Raw genomic sequence first — 17,089 nt, 5'->3', positions numbered from 1 at the left:
AAAAAGATACAAAGTTGCCATAAGGAAAATTGAAAAACAAATGTGGCGTTGCCAACAAATAGCTATAATCTGTAAAGAGTAGAGTAAATCCGTACCTTTTTTTGTAAAAGACCTTAAACATTCGAGGATGTGAGTGAGTTATCAAGCGATAATGAGACTACTTTTTCAAACAAACACAAAATGGCCGCAGATAGTCTTTAGTCATTTTGTTAGTTTTTTGCAGCTTTATTGAATGAAATAAAGAAACGAACGTTACCACTGGAGTTAACTTCGTTACTTTTCCTCTTACAGTACAAAATATGTTACTCTGAGATCCAATAATTCGTGTGACTGTGGGGAAAAAATATTTTTCCAGGCATATTTGTGCGTTAAACGCAACCTGTGTGAATACACCCTATGTTGGTGGCTCTGTAAACCAGACTTTATGAGTGTTTTATAGCCCACCGTACCATGCATGATTACAAGTACAAGTCTCAACTTTGTCAGAGTTAATTCCTTCCTAGATATAAAAGCCTCTCCAAATCACCTTTAATCCTAGCCTAGGTTTACAACCTAAGCCATAAAAACTTGAATTTCTCAAAGTTCATAGTAATTTCTACGTAAATACCGAAGACGGCGTTATTGAATCGTTGACTTTAGATTCAAAGCAAACGTTTAGGTGAAGAATTGTGCACAAATTGTATGAAACTGGTGCTAAACATACATATTTCAGTGGTAATTGACGATTAACCTTTGAAAGTTTCTTCCATCGCACTGTAATAAATAATATGTATCGTCGGTGTTTATTAGAAAGGGCGAAAGCGCTGTTTTGAAATTTTTTACAGGGGAGCTTTTTGCTTTAGGTTTTAACAACTGTTTTAAAATATTTACGTCCTATTTTAAAATTCAATTTAAGTTTTTAAATGTAAAATTGAATTTAAAATAGGAGGTAAATATTTTAAACAGTCGTGAAAAACTAAAACATGCTCTCCTGAACAATTTTTCAAAATGGCGCTTTCTACAAAACACCGACTATATAGCTTACATATTCCAGAAATTGAACAATACCGAAACCATAGACTTTAGCTAGACTTTCATTAACGCTATACTCCTCTCCTTGTCAAAACTAACTCATTTGCATTTCGGTAACTTTTGAGATATTGGCACCTAACGTTTTACATACGTATTTCGTACGGTATTTCGAGATGAGCCGAAACCAACCAAAGTGGCGCGCGTGCAAAGCGGATGATTGCTTCTTTTTTTTAATAAAACTGGACACGTGGCTACTGTTGCTTTGGAGAATCGTTATACTGTGAATAGTGATTAACGACCATTTGTATGCCGGAAGTTGTTGACAAACTCCGTAAAAATAACCGTAAACGCCGTATAATCTTGCACCACGATAATGCCAGTTCTCACACGGCATGACAGATAAATGAATTTTTTAAGGTGAACAACGTTGACCTTATGAGCCATCCCGCGTACAGTCTTGTGACTTTTATTTATTTCCAAAAATTAAGAACCAGTTACGCGGTCAGCGATTTTCATCATCTGAAGAGGCTGTCGAAGAGTATGAAAAATATGTCTGACCATTTATAGTATTTTTTTTCTTATTAATTCCGGAAACTTATAGTGCGCCCCACGTATTGTCACTGGTAACTAAATTACGCTAAAAATGTCGATTATGTTAGTTACGATGAGGAGGGCAGTATAAGGGCGCGTTCCCACTATGTCGTGACGACAGATTGTCGTGCAGTTTATAGTGTCGTGACTTGTATATTTAAATGAAGTTGTTCACATATAGCACGACACGATTAACTGTCGTTCACGATTTTTTATCGTTACAAAGACAACCTGTCGTCACAGTGGAAACAGCTAGAACGATAGTCATCCGATGATAAAAAAAGTCACGATAAAAACGTGAAAACAGATGATTGTCGCAGCTCCTATTGTCGTCACGTTTTATTTATCGCTGTCCGCACGTATTCTGCTCCCTGCCCTCCCCTCTCGTACCCCGTGCCCTCTGCCGCTTTGCAATAGCATTGGGTCGTAGCCAGAGATGGACAAAGAGGCTGTCGTGAAACGATAAATTGTCGTCACAATCTAGTGGGAACAGCTAGTTGCGACTGTCGTTCAACGATAAAAAATCGTCTACGACAGATAGTCGTGATATGGGAACAGGCTAGACACGACAGTGGTCCAACGATAATAAAACGTGACGACATGGTGGGAACGCGCTCTAAGTGTCCTAGAGACCTATTCTTAGTCGTGAATGTGTTCTGCCGCCGTTGCACAGTCTTTCGTCTAGTACAAGCTAGCGGGACAAAATTCATGACGTAATTTCCAGAAATTAGTGTTAACGACTTGTAAACAACCCTTCACCCTCCAAGAGCTAATCAGGTCATACCTCATTACGCTACTTTATCGGGTGTCAAAGGTAAGTGATTTAGGAGTTCGATTTGCATTTATAAATCAGTTGCATTTTGAGCACACTTGTGACAACGTCTCTTAAAAATTGGTAGCAAAGTGAAACGTGTTTTTTGTGATGGAATATTCTGTTGAAGGTATGTACACTATTATCACGTATTTTTTTTTTTCAAAAAAATCATGTACATTTTTGGTGCAATATGAGTTTGAATATCTTTAAAAAAATCCTGCATATTTCTCCTTAATTGTTATCTTTAAAGGACTGCAACTTTTTTTATTTAAATATATAAATCTAGATACTTCTGTATATTATATTAGGGGTTAAAGTATGAAATTGCCGTTTCGCACTGAAAAATTAAAACAATTTTTTTTAAGATATATATAAGATATATATTTGTTTAATCAAAGTTTTTTCCCTTGTTGTCTATACATTTCTGCCATGTAATCGGTGGGTCATTTAAACCTTTGCGATAGAACTCTGGAGACCTGGACTCCACAGCTGTGTGAAGGGATTTTTGTACTGCTTCCTGGGAATTTTATTTCCATACAAAAAAAAAATCAAATTGCGGGAAAAAATGGTAGTCGATCGGGGCGAGGTCCGACGAATATGTAGGATGATGGATAATTTATATCTGCAGGTCTTGTAGTAGTAAAACTGTTTCTCAAGCAGTGTGAGGTGTTGCGTTATCATAGAGCAATAACGGTGAAGCTGTTTTGCTGCAAGTTCCGTCGTCATTATTCAAATGCCATATGTCATATTGTGGGTATGCTAACATTAAACCATGACGTTTCGTGATAGTTTGATACGGATCGGCTTCCATCATTACCTTCAATTCAACGTTATTTACATTTGTGACTGGTCTTCCTCGTGGTTCTTTCTTCAAGTCGTAATTTGCCGTATTGCCGGCGTTTGCCGTATTTGCGTATGCCGTATCCTCTCCAAATACAGCATTGACAGTTTCTGCTACGTTAACTCCATGTGGAAATTCGTATTCGAAAATTAGGTACTCAGATTTTCGCTGTATCCATCTTCACGTTAAAAGCTGAATGTAAAAACAATTGAAAGTCGAACAATCAAATATCATGTTTTTAAGTTAAGCATGTTTTACTTTTCGTGTGAAAAACGTTTCACTCTGAAATCGGACACCATACAGGTTTAATTTTAATTTAAAGTGGCCAGTAAAATAAATCGGCAATTTCATATTTAAACCCCTATTATTTACAACTTTCAGTCATAGATTCATATATATTTCAGAGCCCGAAAAGCCCCACAAGTAAATTATTGTCCTTTTTTCAGAACGTGTCATTACTGTGACCAATTTTTCGAAGAATGACTGAGACATGAGAAAAATGCAAGAAACGATCGCATTTTGATTTTATATGTGAGGAACATAATATCACTAATGCTTCTGACGAATCACTGAAAAACCTGAAGATGAAAATCTCAAGTCTGTCTGCGATACTAAATGAAAAGTGGACTTCATCTAAATTTAATAAAAAAGTGTTTTTAATCAAACATAAAAATTAGTTCGAGGCTTCGGGAATAGTAGTGAATGTATGTACACACCAGCCGCAGCCTTCAACTTCATCAGGACTTGGGTCTGTAGGCAGACCCAAAAAATCCTTTGACGACTCATCGCTGAACACGAAGAGACCTAGAGTAGAAGATCTTTTAGAAATTCGGAGTGCAAGTGAGCTAACTATAGCCGCGGAATTAGCTACTAGGAAGGAGGGCACCGAAGTGTTGCTAAACAAATTAAAGAGGTCGGTGAAAGTCCAAAGAAGAATAAGTGTTCTGAACAAAGTAAGCAGTTTATTCCGGACGAAGCGATAGCTTATTACGTAGACTCCAAATCTACTTGTCACTCATATAAGCAAACTAGGAAGTGGTCAATGAAGGCGGGACATCAAGTGTATCCATCATTGTACAGTTTAGGTAAATCCAAAGCTTTTGTTGTCCTTCTGACGAACACGTTACTGTGATTGAATCTCGAGCTGAAAATAAACTTCAGGCAATTTTGAATAAACTGGCTGAACGATTAGTTGAAGCTCAATGTGAAGTTATTAGAAGTGTGTTACCTCGTTCAACGTATACGTTGGTAAGCAAATGGGGTTGTGATGGGAGTTCGGGGCATAGTACTTATAAGCAGAGGTTTGAGAACACCAGCGCTACAGACGAATTTCTGTTGTTTCATTGTATCATTTGTCCCCTTGAGACTTCATGACGGAGAAACTGTGATCTGGCAAAATCCACGACCTTCTTCAACCTTATATTGCCGTCCTATCAGGTTTATTTTTGCCAAGGAGATAAATAAGTTTACGAAAGAAGAAACTACTAAAATTTTACATGAAATAAGTCAGTTTTTTCCAACATTATGTAACGTTGATGGATCTCTAATATTTGTTACACACGACTTATTGTTGACGATGACTGATGGTAAAGTGTGTAACGCTTTAACGGACACACGTTCAACACAAAAGTGTTATATTTGCGGTGCTACTCCGTCTACTATGAACGAGGAGTCGAGGAACTATCCCAGCAACAAAGAGCGCTATGAATTTGGTTTATCTACTTTTCATGCAAGAAATCTTCACTTTTGAATGAATGCTTCACATTAGCTATCGTTTAGAAATAAAAAAGTGGCAAGTCAGAGGAGACAACGATAAAGCTGTAGCAAAGCACCGCTCACAAGAGATCCAAAAAATGTTTAAAGATCGTATGGGTCTTATAGTGGATAAACCAAAATCTGGTTATGGCAACTCGAATGATGGAAACACAGCACGTAGATTTTTTTCTAATGCTGAATTGAGTAGCGAAATAACAGGATTGGACGTAAGTCTTATTAAAAGATTTCATGTAATTTTAAGAACTTTGTCATCGGGATACGACATAAATTGTTTAGAATTCGAAAAGTTTTGCGTTGAAACAAGAAAATTATACCTTGATCTGTTTTCGTGTACACCATGCCCGTTTACTGTGCATAATATTCTTGTACACAGAACGGAAGTAATTAAATCTTGCCTTCTTCCTATTGGTCAGTTTTCGGAAGAGGTCCAGGAGGCAAGAAATAAACATTGCCGTAGATTCCGTGAGCGACACACTAGGAAGCGGTCACTTATTGCCACGAATACAGATCTTTTGAGAATTCTCCTAATTACGTCCGATCCTGTAATCAACACATTTAGAGAGTTACCGAGAAAGAAGATTACTGCTTTGCCAGCGGAGGTTCTGCAGTTGATTATACCACCTTCCTTACCATGCCAGTTATCATCAGTTCGCAAAATTGATGAGAAGGATTACGTGTTGTCAGACTCTACCGAATTGGAGGGTAATGATGAGGAATCATCTGAAGATGAGCATTAGATATTTTTGTAATGTCTTTACATTTAGATTAGATAAATTAGGTCTTGTTTATTATTGTAATTAATTATTATATTTAGTTTTAATATGTAGTTATAGAGTATTTTACTATAGGTGTTTTAGTTATATAATGCACATTTATTATTATACGTGTCAATTTTGTTACTTACTACTGAAATATAATTTTTGTTGTTATTGTATTGTTCGTTGATTTAATTTAATTCTATAAATATAAAAATTGTAAATAAATACCTACCGAACATGTCATTGGTAACGTGTAATAAACATTTATGATTTTTAAAATTTATTTTTAATTTTTCTATGTCCTAATACTTTTATATAATAAAAGAATAATACACTCGTGCCTTACAGGCATGTGAAGAACGCAGAGGCACCTAATTACAGAGCTATCACCCACATTTCACCGCGTAATTGGTGACCTTACGTGTCAGGTGGTGAGGCCATCACCGTTGTAGGGTGGGTCTACACACATTACAGTACCCAGGTTTCCACTTTTTTTAGCTTAAAATAGCATAATATACCTGCAATATACATAAACAATTAAAATAACTCAAAAAATAATTTTGTCCCGCTAGCTTGTACTAGACGAGACCTTTCAACCAACGTGCAGTACGTTGGTTGAAAGGGCGTATGTGACTTCTTTTTTTAAATGTTATGTACAATGCCGTGATCAGTAAAAAAGGCCGATCTGTCTCTATTTTATTTTTTTTCTAGATAGAGAAAGTATGAAGTTACTACAAGAAAAAATAGATATATTTTAATTTCATCTCTTTAAACATTTTTATTGTATATATTCAGTGTTTCTCGACGTAGGTATAATTATTTTTATAAAGTGTAACAAAAAGTAGCTAAAAATGGTTAAAGTGGAATGATTTAGTAGAATTAGTTTCTCATAAAAAATACGAGTGGGCAGACGCCTACGTTCGTCATTACCGTATAAGGAAAGCCGCTTACCGATTATCTGCCATCTGTTTAATTTGAGGCTCGTTAATTTTCAATTTGCAAACGAATAGTAAGTAAATATATTCAAACCTTCCACGACGCCTTTGCAAAAATTTATCAACGAAAATTCTTAATCCTCATGTCATGTAGGTATTATCAATTTCTATAAATAAGTACAAATAGTATTAATTTCCTGTGTTTCCGTATCGAAAGGCGTTTAATTATAAATGATTCTTATATAAATTAACAATTAACTATAAAGCTGATAAAGGATACATCACACAGGCTACAAGGCAGGCGTATACAGTTCAATTTCAAAGTGAGAGTGTTATCCTGTCATTTTGAAATTAAATCGTATACGAATGACATACATATATCACGGAATTGGTAAAATATATTATAACGAATTTTTTTGACATAATATTGTGTTAGTTGTCATGTGCGACGTATACTCTACAAGCTCGATTCTGTAATAAATATATTAATTACGACTGTCCACGACCAATCTTTTCTTGTCAAGCCAAGTCATAAATTCTTTTAATTTACCTAATGTTTATGCTTAATTTGCACAAATTGGCAATTTCTGTGATACATTTAAAGTATCTTCCTACAATTTCGATGCTAATTTAGTTCATATTTTTATTATTTGCTGACACTAAAGAAATGGCTATTATGGTAAAAACCGTTTACGGAATTACTTTCATAAGCAAATCCTAAAAAGATTTGGAATTATGTAAATTAGCTTTTTGGGAAACCGTACGCTGTGAGTTGTGGAGATTTTAAGCCCTTGATGTACCTACCGAGGGTAGTATAGATTTAAAAGTGTTATAATTTAATGTTAATGTTAATAAGAACGTCGTCAGCCTTGGAAAAAAGTTTTTTTTAATATACCAAGTGACGGGAACAAATCGTGCGCCTGCTGGTAAGCGACATGCCTGTCCATAACAGTTGCAATACCACTCAGACCTTTAAATCACAAAGGTCTGAGGGGCACTACCACTGTTTCAGTCACCCATAAGTTGACAAGTCCCATGTGCCTGTAATAACACCCTTCAAAACCGGAATGCAGTAATGCTTACATGACTGCTTGGCTGCAGAAATAGGCAAAGTGGCAGTACTTCCCTGGATGATCTCTTTCATATGGAGCTCTGCTGCTTCTAAAAGTGGTAAGAATAGTGCAGGAAAAGAGAAGCTTAAAAGACGTGAGGACATCCATCCGAAACAATTACTGTCAAATGTAAGTAATACAACTGCCTCCGTGGCCGAACGATTACCATGCCGGACTTCCACGCAGAGGTCCCAGGTTCGAGTCCCGGGCCGGGAGAAAAATTTGTATGGCCTACATTTATTTCTCTCGTGAGTTTGGGTGTAATTTGTGGTTGTCTGTGGGTGTGCCCATGGCACCCGTGATACAGGGTTTTCCTGATGCGGGGCTATGTTGAGCGTGTGCGTTATTAATAAAGATGAAACGGATATGCGGTAACTATGCAGTATCCGGCCTATTACTATTTATCCGCCCGGATACCGGATAGTAGAATAATATCCGGCCTGATACCGGATGTTCAAAACTGAGAAAAATTTATAATCAGCACGCGAAATAAATTGATTTATTCAGTAAAGTTGATAGTAATAGGATAAACAGTATTCACAGGATCGTTGACAATCGTTTATTACTTGTAACTGAAACAACTATCAAGTTAGATACCGTTATCTCTAAATTTAGTACTCAAATTTCAATAAAGGCAAATTATGGTGGATGAAAACCAGTTTTTGCAGTCTGCATTTGGTGGTAAAAGTTTGTTGTATTTATTTTCATGAACGAGACCAGCTTCAGGGACAGTTTTTTACTATAAACACTTGCAAAATTTGACGTACTACATGTTATTGCCAGACGTTCAAATGAAAGGATTGCGATCACGATCGATTTGAACTGACTTCAAATGTGTACGATTTTATGATACAAGTCATGGGACGAACAAGTCGTGCGCCTGACGGTAAGCGACACGCCTGTTCACAGTTGCAATGCCACTCAGAGCGTTTAAATCGCAAAGATCTAAGGGCCAATGCCTCTGCACCCATTACCCTGATACAAAACCTACAATAATGAATTGTGTGAGTAGATAAAATTTCCTTTTTTTTGGTAATTCTGATATCAAGGCTTAGAATTAATTAGATCACAAACAAATTAATGAAATTCAAACAAAATAATAACGGACGTATAAAGTGCTTATACTTAATAGTAACTAGCAATTTTAATATAGCCAAAGAATGATGTAATTGCTTTTTTCCTTCTCTACCGCAAGAAATTTGCGTTCGGCTCAACAAACAAACAGCAGTGATATTCAAATATTGCCAAATTTGCTATTTTTGCACTGTTAACATTTTTCTGTTATATGTTTGTTTATATTATCAAATAAATTAATTGTTTTTGTAAAAACCAAGTAACCACGATAAATCAAATCGTCAATGTGAAAGTGCCATCATTCACTAGTCAATCAATCACGGCGATGCGCGCTGTAAACCGATCACGACATGTTTACGGCAGTGATTTAGACATCCGGCTGTCGGATATCCGGCGGCCGGATATCCGGCTATCCGGCGCAGGTGCTCACGGGATATCTAGTATCCGGTATCCGGCCAAATGACTATTCGTTTCACCTCTAGTTATTTTTATTATTATTAATGGTTTCGGACACGATAGTTTTCTTAGAAGCAATGTAGAAAGGAATACCTAAATGAAGTAATTTAGATCAAATAAAAAAAGTCAGCGCAAAAGTAGGATGCTCAACTGAGATGGTTAGCGATTACTCTACGGACAAGAGACTATAACTCTTAAATAGTAATCAAATCAACCTCACGTATTGTGAGACTTATTTATTATTCACACAGCCGTACGAAAGGTATTCCGATTGACTTTATCCGTTTGTGATCTTATTTTCCGAAATATTTACGTAAGAAACGTGTGCCTACATGAAACAATCCTTTAGAAACAAAGACAGGTTAGTACCATCGACCTCGCGAACATTACACACATCTAGTTAGTTTGTTATATCAATTAAAATTCACAACAAATTACCAGAACTAATGTAAACAACAACGAGCGAAACAAAATTTGTTATCGCGTTAAGAAATCTTTAACACACTGCACAGAAAACTTCGGTGATAAGTGTATGCCCAGCTGAGTAATACAGAATATGGGTATAATTAAAAAGTATATAGCATATAACATATTGTACATAGCAATAGGAGTGCCGCTCAGAGCTTTATATCGCAAAGATCTGAGGGGCACTGGCCACTGCGCCCGTCACCCTGAGACATAAGTTGGCAAGTCCCATGTGCCTGTAATTTCACCGGCACCCTTACCCTTCATAACCGGAACGCAGTAATGCTCACATTACTGCTTGACGGCAGAAGTAAGTAAGGTGGCAGTACTAGTGATTGATTCCTCACTTTCACTGTTATGCAGAATCAGCCAAAGTTATTTGAGGTTGTGTAGATTTTTAATACTGTGTGTCAAGTTCTCAATCGCTTGGGTTTGCGTGTTATCCCATTGTGAGAAGTCTGTCCACAGCGATGGAATTAAATACAGGTTTTTTTGTATATAAAAATAAATGCTCATTTGACCTCCATCTCACTTGATGGAAAGTGATGATGAGGTCGACGATGTAGCACACCTAAATAATGCCTATTCACTCTCGCCTTGAAAAGGTCCAACTTATAGTGTTCGAAGAATAAGTCCGCAGGTAGGGAATTCCACTCTCTATCCGCTCACCATATAAATGTGGAAGCGAGACGCTTCGTACGAATCCTTGGAATATCCACAACATAGGGGTGGAATCCCAGCCCACGTCTAGTCCCCCGATGATGTTAAGGGGAAGGCGGAATCAAATTATGCAATTCCATCGCACACTCTCCGTGATATATCCTATCTGATATAATGTGATATATCTCCGTGACATAGGCTAACTATTTATGCAATAAAAGTACTAATTACAATAAGTACCGTACTACATGAAACCATAATGTGCGTGTTACTGCCGAGTACAAGTCTTCTTAAAGGAGGGTATTCATGCACCCACGATTTAGTCTCATTGCCCTGACATAGGTGCTTCATATTTTTCTCACGATATTTTACTTCGCGTTTATATAAGAGTCACCGTTCGCAATAATAAATTCTCATGAAAGTTGGCAGCCAGTAATCTCGGATTATTAAATCAAATCATCGCCACAATTATCCGTTTTCGCTTGATTGTCTTGCCTTTCTAATTCGTAAATATCTTTTTTATAGAGGGACGTCTTTACGGGAGTCGTGTGAACCGAGTACAATTGATAGTTAATTATTACTGTTAATACAGTTACACTCTAGACTGTGAATGCATTAGATGTTGGTTAATATAGTGTATTTTTATAGCTTTTTTAAACCGAGTTGTTTCCATTTACGTTCTTTCTCAGAGCCACAAGAATAAGCATAAGCGATGTATAGAATGTTGTCCATTTTCTTCAGAGTATCTTTAAAGTGTGACTGAATAGGCATCTTCTGGACGAACTCGTTCCTTCATAGACCCTACCTTTGCTCCAGGGATATGTAGTCGTCAAGAGCAAGTCCATTTGCTTTAAAAAAAAAATCATGTGCTGAAATCTTTGTTTTTTTGTTTCTGGACAGAGTTCATCACTTTGTCTCTCTCTTTGAGTTCCTTCTAAATTTAGTGAGTACTTCACCTTTCAGTATTTGAAAAGGAACTAAAGAGTATATGCTGCACAATTTAACATGATGAACTCCAAACTATTTTCATTCATGGATAAAAATACAGGTAAACCTGCAGAAATCTCTTAATTATTTGTCTATAGTTCTACGTCAGAAATAATTATTACGTTCCATTTGAACGTTACTTGCTTTATTGTATATTATTAGTATAGTTATATATACATATATTATATATATAAATAATTGTAAAATTTACATAAACTTTTTATACTAAAATATTTTTTATTTTTTTATTTCATCATATACGCCACTTATTTCGCTTTCAGTTGAAATTTGACCCTCGTACCTTGTAATATATGAAACCTATTGGAGTAAAAAAGACCTTGCCGTATATATAAATTACCGTCCTTTGTCAACAGCGGACGGAGTCCTGTCAACGGTGAACGTGGTTGAAGCATTGCAAGAGTTCTGGCAGGTGAAGGCGGCGAGGGGAGGGGGGGCTGCGGGCGGTGGAGGCGCCCTCGTCATATACGAGTCGGTGCCCGCTGCGCACCCGCCGTACGTCTGCTACGTCACGCTGCCGGGTGGTGCTTGCTTTGGTAGTTTTCAGGTAAGTATTTATCTTTGCCTAAGTAGCCATAAAAAACAAAATGAAACTGAAAAAAGACATCCCAACTCAACTTATGTCTCCGGGTGTCGTCCACTGTGGCACTGCCCCTCAGATCTGTGTGATTTAAAGCTCTATGTAGCACTGCAACTGTCATGGACAGGCGTCCGTTTACTACAAGGCACACGACGTGCCCATCCTGTCACTTAGTGTTATAAACAAAAAACACAAAGGTACTGCGAAAGAAATAACAGTAGCTTTCAGAACAATAATATTTTGTATTTGTTATATTTATCCCCGAAAATTAACAAACTACTTATATTAATGTAGGCATTACATGTAGGAAAATAGACTGCAAACTAAAACAATTTTCACGTCAACCAGATGTGAACTGTTCGTAAATGGTCAAAGTTGTATAGAATAGGCCGTTAGCTGCATTATGATCTCGAAGACGTTTCCTGGCGTCAGGAAACGTCTAACACAACAACATTGTAAAACTGAATTCAGACTAATAATAATACGATGTGAATACGTTTTCGTATAACTACAATCCACGATTCTTCCACAGAATTGTCCGACAAAAGCGGAAGCGCGACGCAGTGCCGCGAAAATTGCGCTGATGAACAGCGTGTTCAACGAGCATGAGTCCAGACGGATCTCGGACCATTTCATTGAGAAGGCCGTGGGGGAGGCCAGGGCTTCCTTCGCCGGAGACGCCGCTGCGCACCATCAGGATCCCAGCGCTGGGATTGCTGCGTTTAGGTAAATAAATTACCAACCAATACAACTACTTCTGCTGTTAGTTGAAAGGGCGCATGTGACATTTTAAAAAAAATGTTACATATCCGTGCTCAGTCACTATTTTTATTTTTTCCTAAATGGATAAGGTATGAAGTTGCAGCAAGAGAAAAGTAGATATTTTTCAATTTCATTTCTTTAAACATTATTTTCTCGATTTTGAGTTATTGTCACACGCGCCCTTTCAACTAACGGCGGCAGTGTTCTGCTCTCCTTATCATAGTTTAGTTTAGTTTATTTCTCTCAATATTACAAATTTCATACAAATACAATTACATATCATTTTATACTACTCTTCGAAAAGTGAGCGTCAAGTTTATAAAATAATGAAGAAATCATTATATAACAGTGAATCATAAGTACACAATAGTGTAAATGTACAAAAACAAACATAATTCAATTAAACTCATAATGTCAGGTCTATTGTATACAGAAAATGTCAATATGGATTCTTAATAACTAATAAATGTGTAGTACAGTATAATAATACGATGAATGTCAAATTCATTAATAAATATAATAATGTAATTATTTATTAAGTACTTTGAGTGTACTCTGATACTAACTGACGTAAACGACATTTTTAGCGAAATTAAGTTATTAACATATCTGGAATCAACGTAACGTGATCTACAACACCCTATAAACGGTTTTCATATACCTTATTTAGTTAGTTTTTTTGTTAAACAAAATCAGCTTAAATAACATTTTTCAAATAAAAAACAAATTTGGTGCCAATATCTCGAAAGTTACCAAATGCAAATGCGTTTATTATAACAAAGAGGGCAGTGTTCTTAGTAATATATTTAAAGTAAGCTACTAACTAAACTTCGAGCACGTCGTCGGGGTATCTTGAATAATTACTATTTCCGTTCACACCCCGAACTAAGCTAATCGAGCTAGCTAACCCAACGATCCCGCTAAGCTATGTAAAATATGTCGCCCTTCTGCCGCCCTTCACCCCCGCACGTATCCATAGTGTTGTCATAGTTGCTCGAGCACGTATTTTCTAAGCTTATCTTTGCATGCAACTACGTGAGCTAAGCTGAGTTAGCTAGCTTCCTATTTAAGCGCATTAGATTCACAAAGGGCTAAAAGATACGTATCCATTGTTATTGGGTAATAGTAATTATTCACAAAGAAAATAATCATTTAAAAGTATCGATTATATAATACAATAAAACTTGGTATGAAATTGGAAAACTACTTTACTCGCAATATTTGTTGTCAACAGATTTATGCTGGAAGCAAACAAGGGGCGAACGATGCTCGAATTCCAAGAACTGATGACTGTATTCCAACTGCTGCACTGGAACGGCTCCTTAAGAGCGATGCGCGAGAGGCAATGCTCAAGACAGGAGGTTGTAGCACACTACTCTGCTCGGAATTTGGATGATGCTATGCGTGAACAGATGGCTAGAGAATGGGCGGCGAGGGAGAGAGAAGCTTCATCTTCAGGGGGAGGAGGGGTTCTTAGAGGGGAACTATCTAGAGCAGAGAGAGAACTCCGCGCCGCTCGCCTAGCAGCTCGGGAACTCCGCTTCCCGAAGGAGAAAAGGGACATCTTGCAACTCGCGGCTCGGCTCGCACCACCGCAGCAACAACAGTGATCTCACGAATTCACGCCAACATTTTGTTATTTACTTAAGTATATAGTTTTAGTTTAAGAATTGTGCGTGTTTTATTTTTACACCCTTTCTTACCATAATAGTGGAATTACATCAGTGTCAAACTCGATTTTAAAGTAGGTACGTTTATTGGTACAAAGTAGAACACATCCTCCGCGTACTTGGTACAAAATTACAAACCTATCGTAATACATATATATATACAGTGAACTATGAAATCGTCTTTTATTCATCGATCTTGTCGAGATCCTGCATCTCATCTTATTCGAGATAAGATATAGCCTTTTGAGAACCGGAGGAAGTCTGTAAAACGGTCTGTGACAACTCTGTTCACGAGGTGATTTGGGGTCAGGACTTGAAGTTAGAAGGTCTCTGTGCATACTCAGTTTATAATGCCCTGTCAACCTCTAAAGTACACTCCCGTAAAGGGAGAGTGGGTCACTATAAACAAAACTTATGTAGAAATATACGAGACTGCATCTTTATCCGGGTTCGGCGGTTACATATGTGGTTCTTGAGGAAAGTTTTGTTTGTGTTTAGGATAGGAAAAAACTCAGTATTTCTAGAGTAGTGGCCTATATCGAAAACCTTTTATTCCTAGGAAGACAGAAAATACTGAGTAGTATCTGACACGCAAAGCTGGAGAACCGTATACAGTCACTACATAATTACACACATTCTGAATACATCCGTGTAAGAACTACCAATGTTCCTGAAGATCAGCGAAATGTTCTGTTGTGTTCGCAACAATGGTACTTAATATAGACTAACTCAAAAATGTTCAATGGAGAAAATGTCAAAGGAATTCGTTGAGTTTTGTGAGTACATTTGCAAAATTCGTATATCTGCTTCAACACTTAAAATGCACATGTCATTTTGTTACAATACGTGTCGCACACCTATGCGTAGAACTTCGGTATAAATATTAACAATAATGGATTTGTAAGTCACCGTAGATCTCGTTCTGAAAGAGTTCATCCAGGGAACTACTGCCACCATGTCTCTATTTCTGCCGCCAAGCAGTAAGGTGAGCATTACTGTGTTCCGGGACTTTGAGAGGCACTGCAACAATTATGGGTATTTCTTCCTTTACTTGATATCATAAATAATAACGCAAGAAAAATTGTATCTATTATTTATGTAAATACATAAAAATGTGAACCTTATTGGGTGACTATTAAATAACAGACATCCAAGAAAATTAAATGTTGAATATTTATATACATTTATATATAGAAGTATAGAATATTAAAAAGTAAATTGTAACTTGATTATTTTTTGGCGCAGATACTATTTTCCTACTCTAGTTTTAGTACCTTTATAAAGAAAGCAAAAAAAAAAGGCGCTGCAATAAAAAGTTTTGAAACTTAAGATGAATTTCCATGACTGCACAACTGGACTATTAAATAATAAAACTTGTTGAATAACAACCATTTCTTTGCAGCATTATTGTCATGCTAAACAGAAAGAATATGAAGTAAATTATGAAAATACAGATGAAAGGATGGGAACGCTAATGGAGCTGTCCAAGTTATTTAATTCTTTGAAAACTACAGTTTTCCTCCATTGTATTACTTACAGTTGGTCCTTCGCTGACGTTGTGGAATAAGGAACTTTATTGCTGTTGACTGACAATACGATATCAGCGCCACCATTCTAGGTTTCAAAGGGAATTTCTACTATTAACAAATATAATAAGCAAATATCTTAAAACACATTTTGATAAAGGAAGAAGGAAGGAATAATAATTGTAATTTACATTATTAATAGTACATTATTGCAGAGGCCGGAAAGTAAGGGATTGTTGGACGAGTATGAGTTACAAAGACGAGCGCCATTGAGGATTAAATACTATACACAATAGTATTTTTCTCAAACATTGAGAGGAAATAATAAAAGACTAAAGAGAGGAAGATGTATATAGAAAAAGTGAAAAAAAAAAAACGTAATTCGAAAAGTAATATTTGACGTGTTAGGATAATTCAATTCAGTCTGCAGAACTTGTAATGATATGTTTGAATGTGTACATATAGTTTCGTTATCACTCTTCTCACCGGCACTCATTTTCGCGACCAAAATAGAAAAAATACGATAAAACAAAATAATACCAAAACACGTCTGTTTAAATGTTACCACCATTTTCTTTTTTTTTAGCATGCGATACAAGTAGGCATTTTTAATTCTCGCAACTGTATGAGGTTTACTTTTGACTGTTTACGTAGTTCATTATTAACAGGCAGATTTAAAAGATTAGAGAAGTGTAGTAGTGTCCAGTGGTTTCGATCAATGATATTTGTAAATAATAAATGTGTACAAATGTTTATTTGGTACGAGCAACATTTATTTTCTTGTCAGGAGAATCTGCCTTTTGAATTAGCAGTAGAATTTAAAATCAATATGACGATTTCAAGTGTAATTTATTCACCTATGAAATAAAGATTATTTGACTTTGACTGATTTTTAAATGTTGTTAGTATTATAAGTTTTTTTTTTAAATGTTCTTTTTTATGTTTATTTTTATTTTCAATTGCGTCGCCTTGTTGTTATTATTTAATATCAAGTGATGGGACGAATAAGTCGTGCGCCTGATGGTAAGCTATACGCCTCTCCATAACAGTTGC

At 36.4% G+C, this 17,089-nt stretch overlaps 1 protein-coding gene across 1 annotated transcript in view; it reads left to right on the top strand.

Annotated features, from left to right (window-relative positions):
- Positions 1–14,493, top strand: part of LOC113230425 (protein limb expression 1 homolog) — a 38,352-nt gene extending 23,859 nt beyond the window's left edge. The window contains exons 2-4 of the mRNA XM_026464356.1: positions 11,855–12,045; positions 12,611–12,804; positions 14,075–14,493. Of these exons, the coding sequence (XP_026320141.1) occupies positions 11,855–12,045; positions 12,611–12,804; positions 14,075–14,450 (761 nt within the window). The 3' untranslated portion in view covers positions 14,451–14,493. The remainder of the gene's footprint in view (positions 1–11,854; positions 12,046–12,610; positions 12,805–14,074) is intronic.
- The last annotated feature ends 2,596 nt before the right edge of the window (positions 14,494–17,089 follow it).

Source organism: Hyposmocoma kahamanoa, unplaced genomic scaffold (genome assembly GCF_003589595.1).
Source record: "Hyposmocoma kahamanoa isolate Upper Pololo Valley unplaced genomic scaffold, ASM358959v1 63, whole genome shotgun sequence".
Classification (NCBI taxonomy): domain Eukaryota; kingdom Metazoa; phylum Arthropoda; class Insecta; order Lepidoptera; family Cosmopterigidae; genus Hyposmocoma; species Hyposmocoma kahamanoa.
This window is presented reverse-complemented; position numbering and strand designations above follow the sequence as displayed.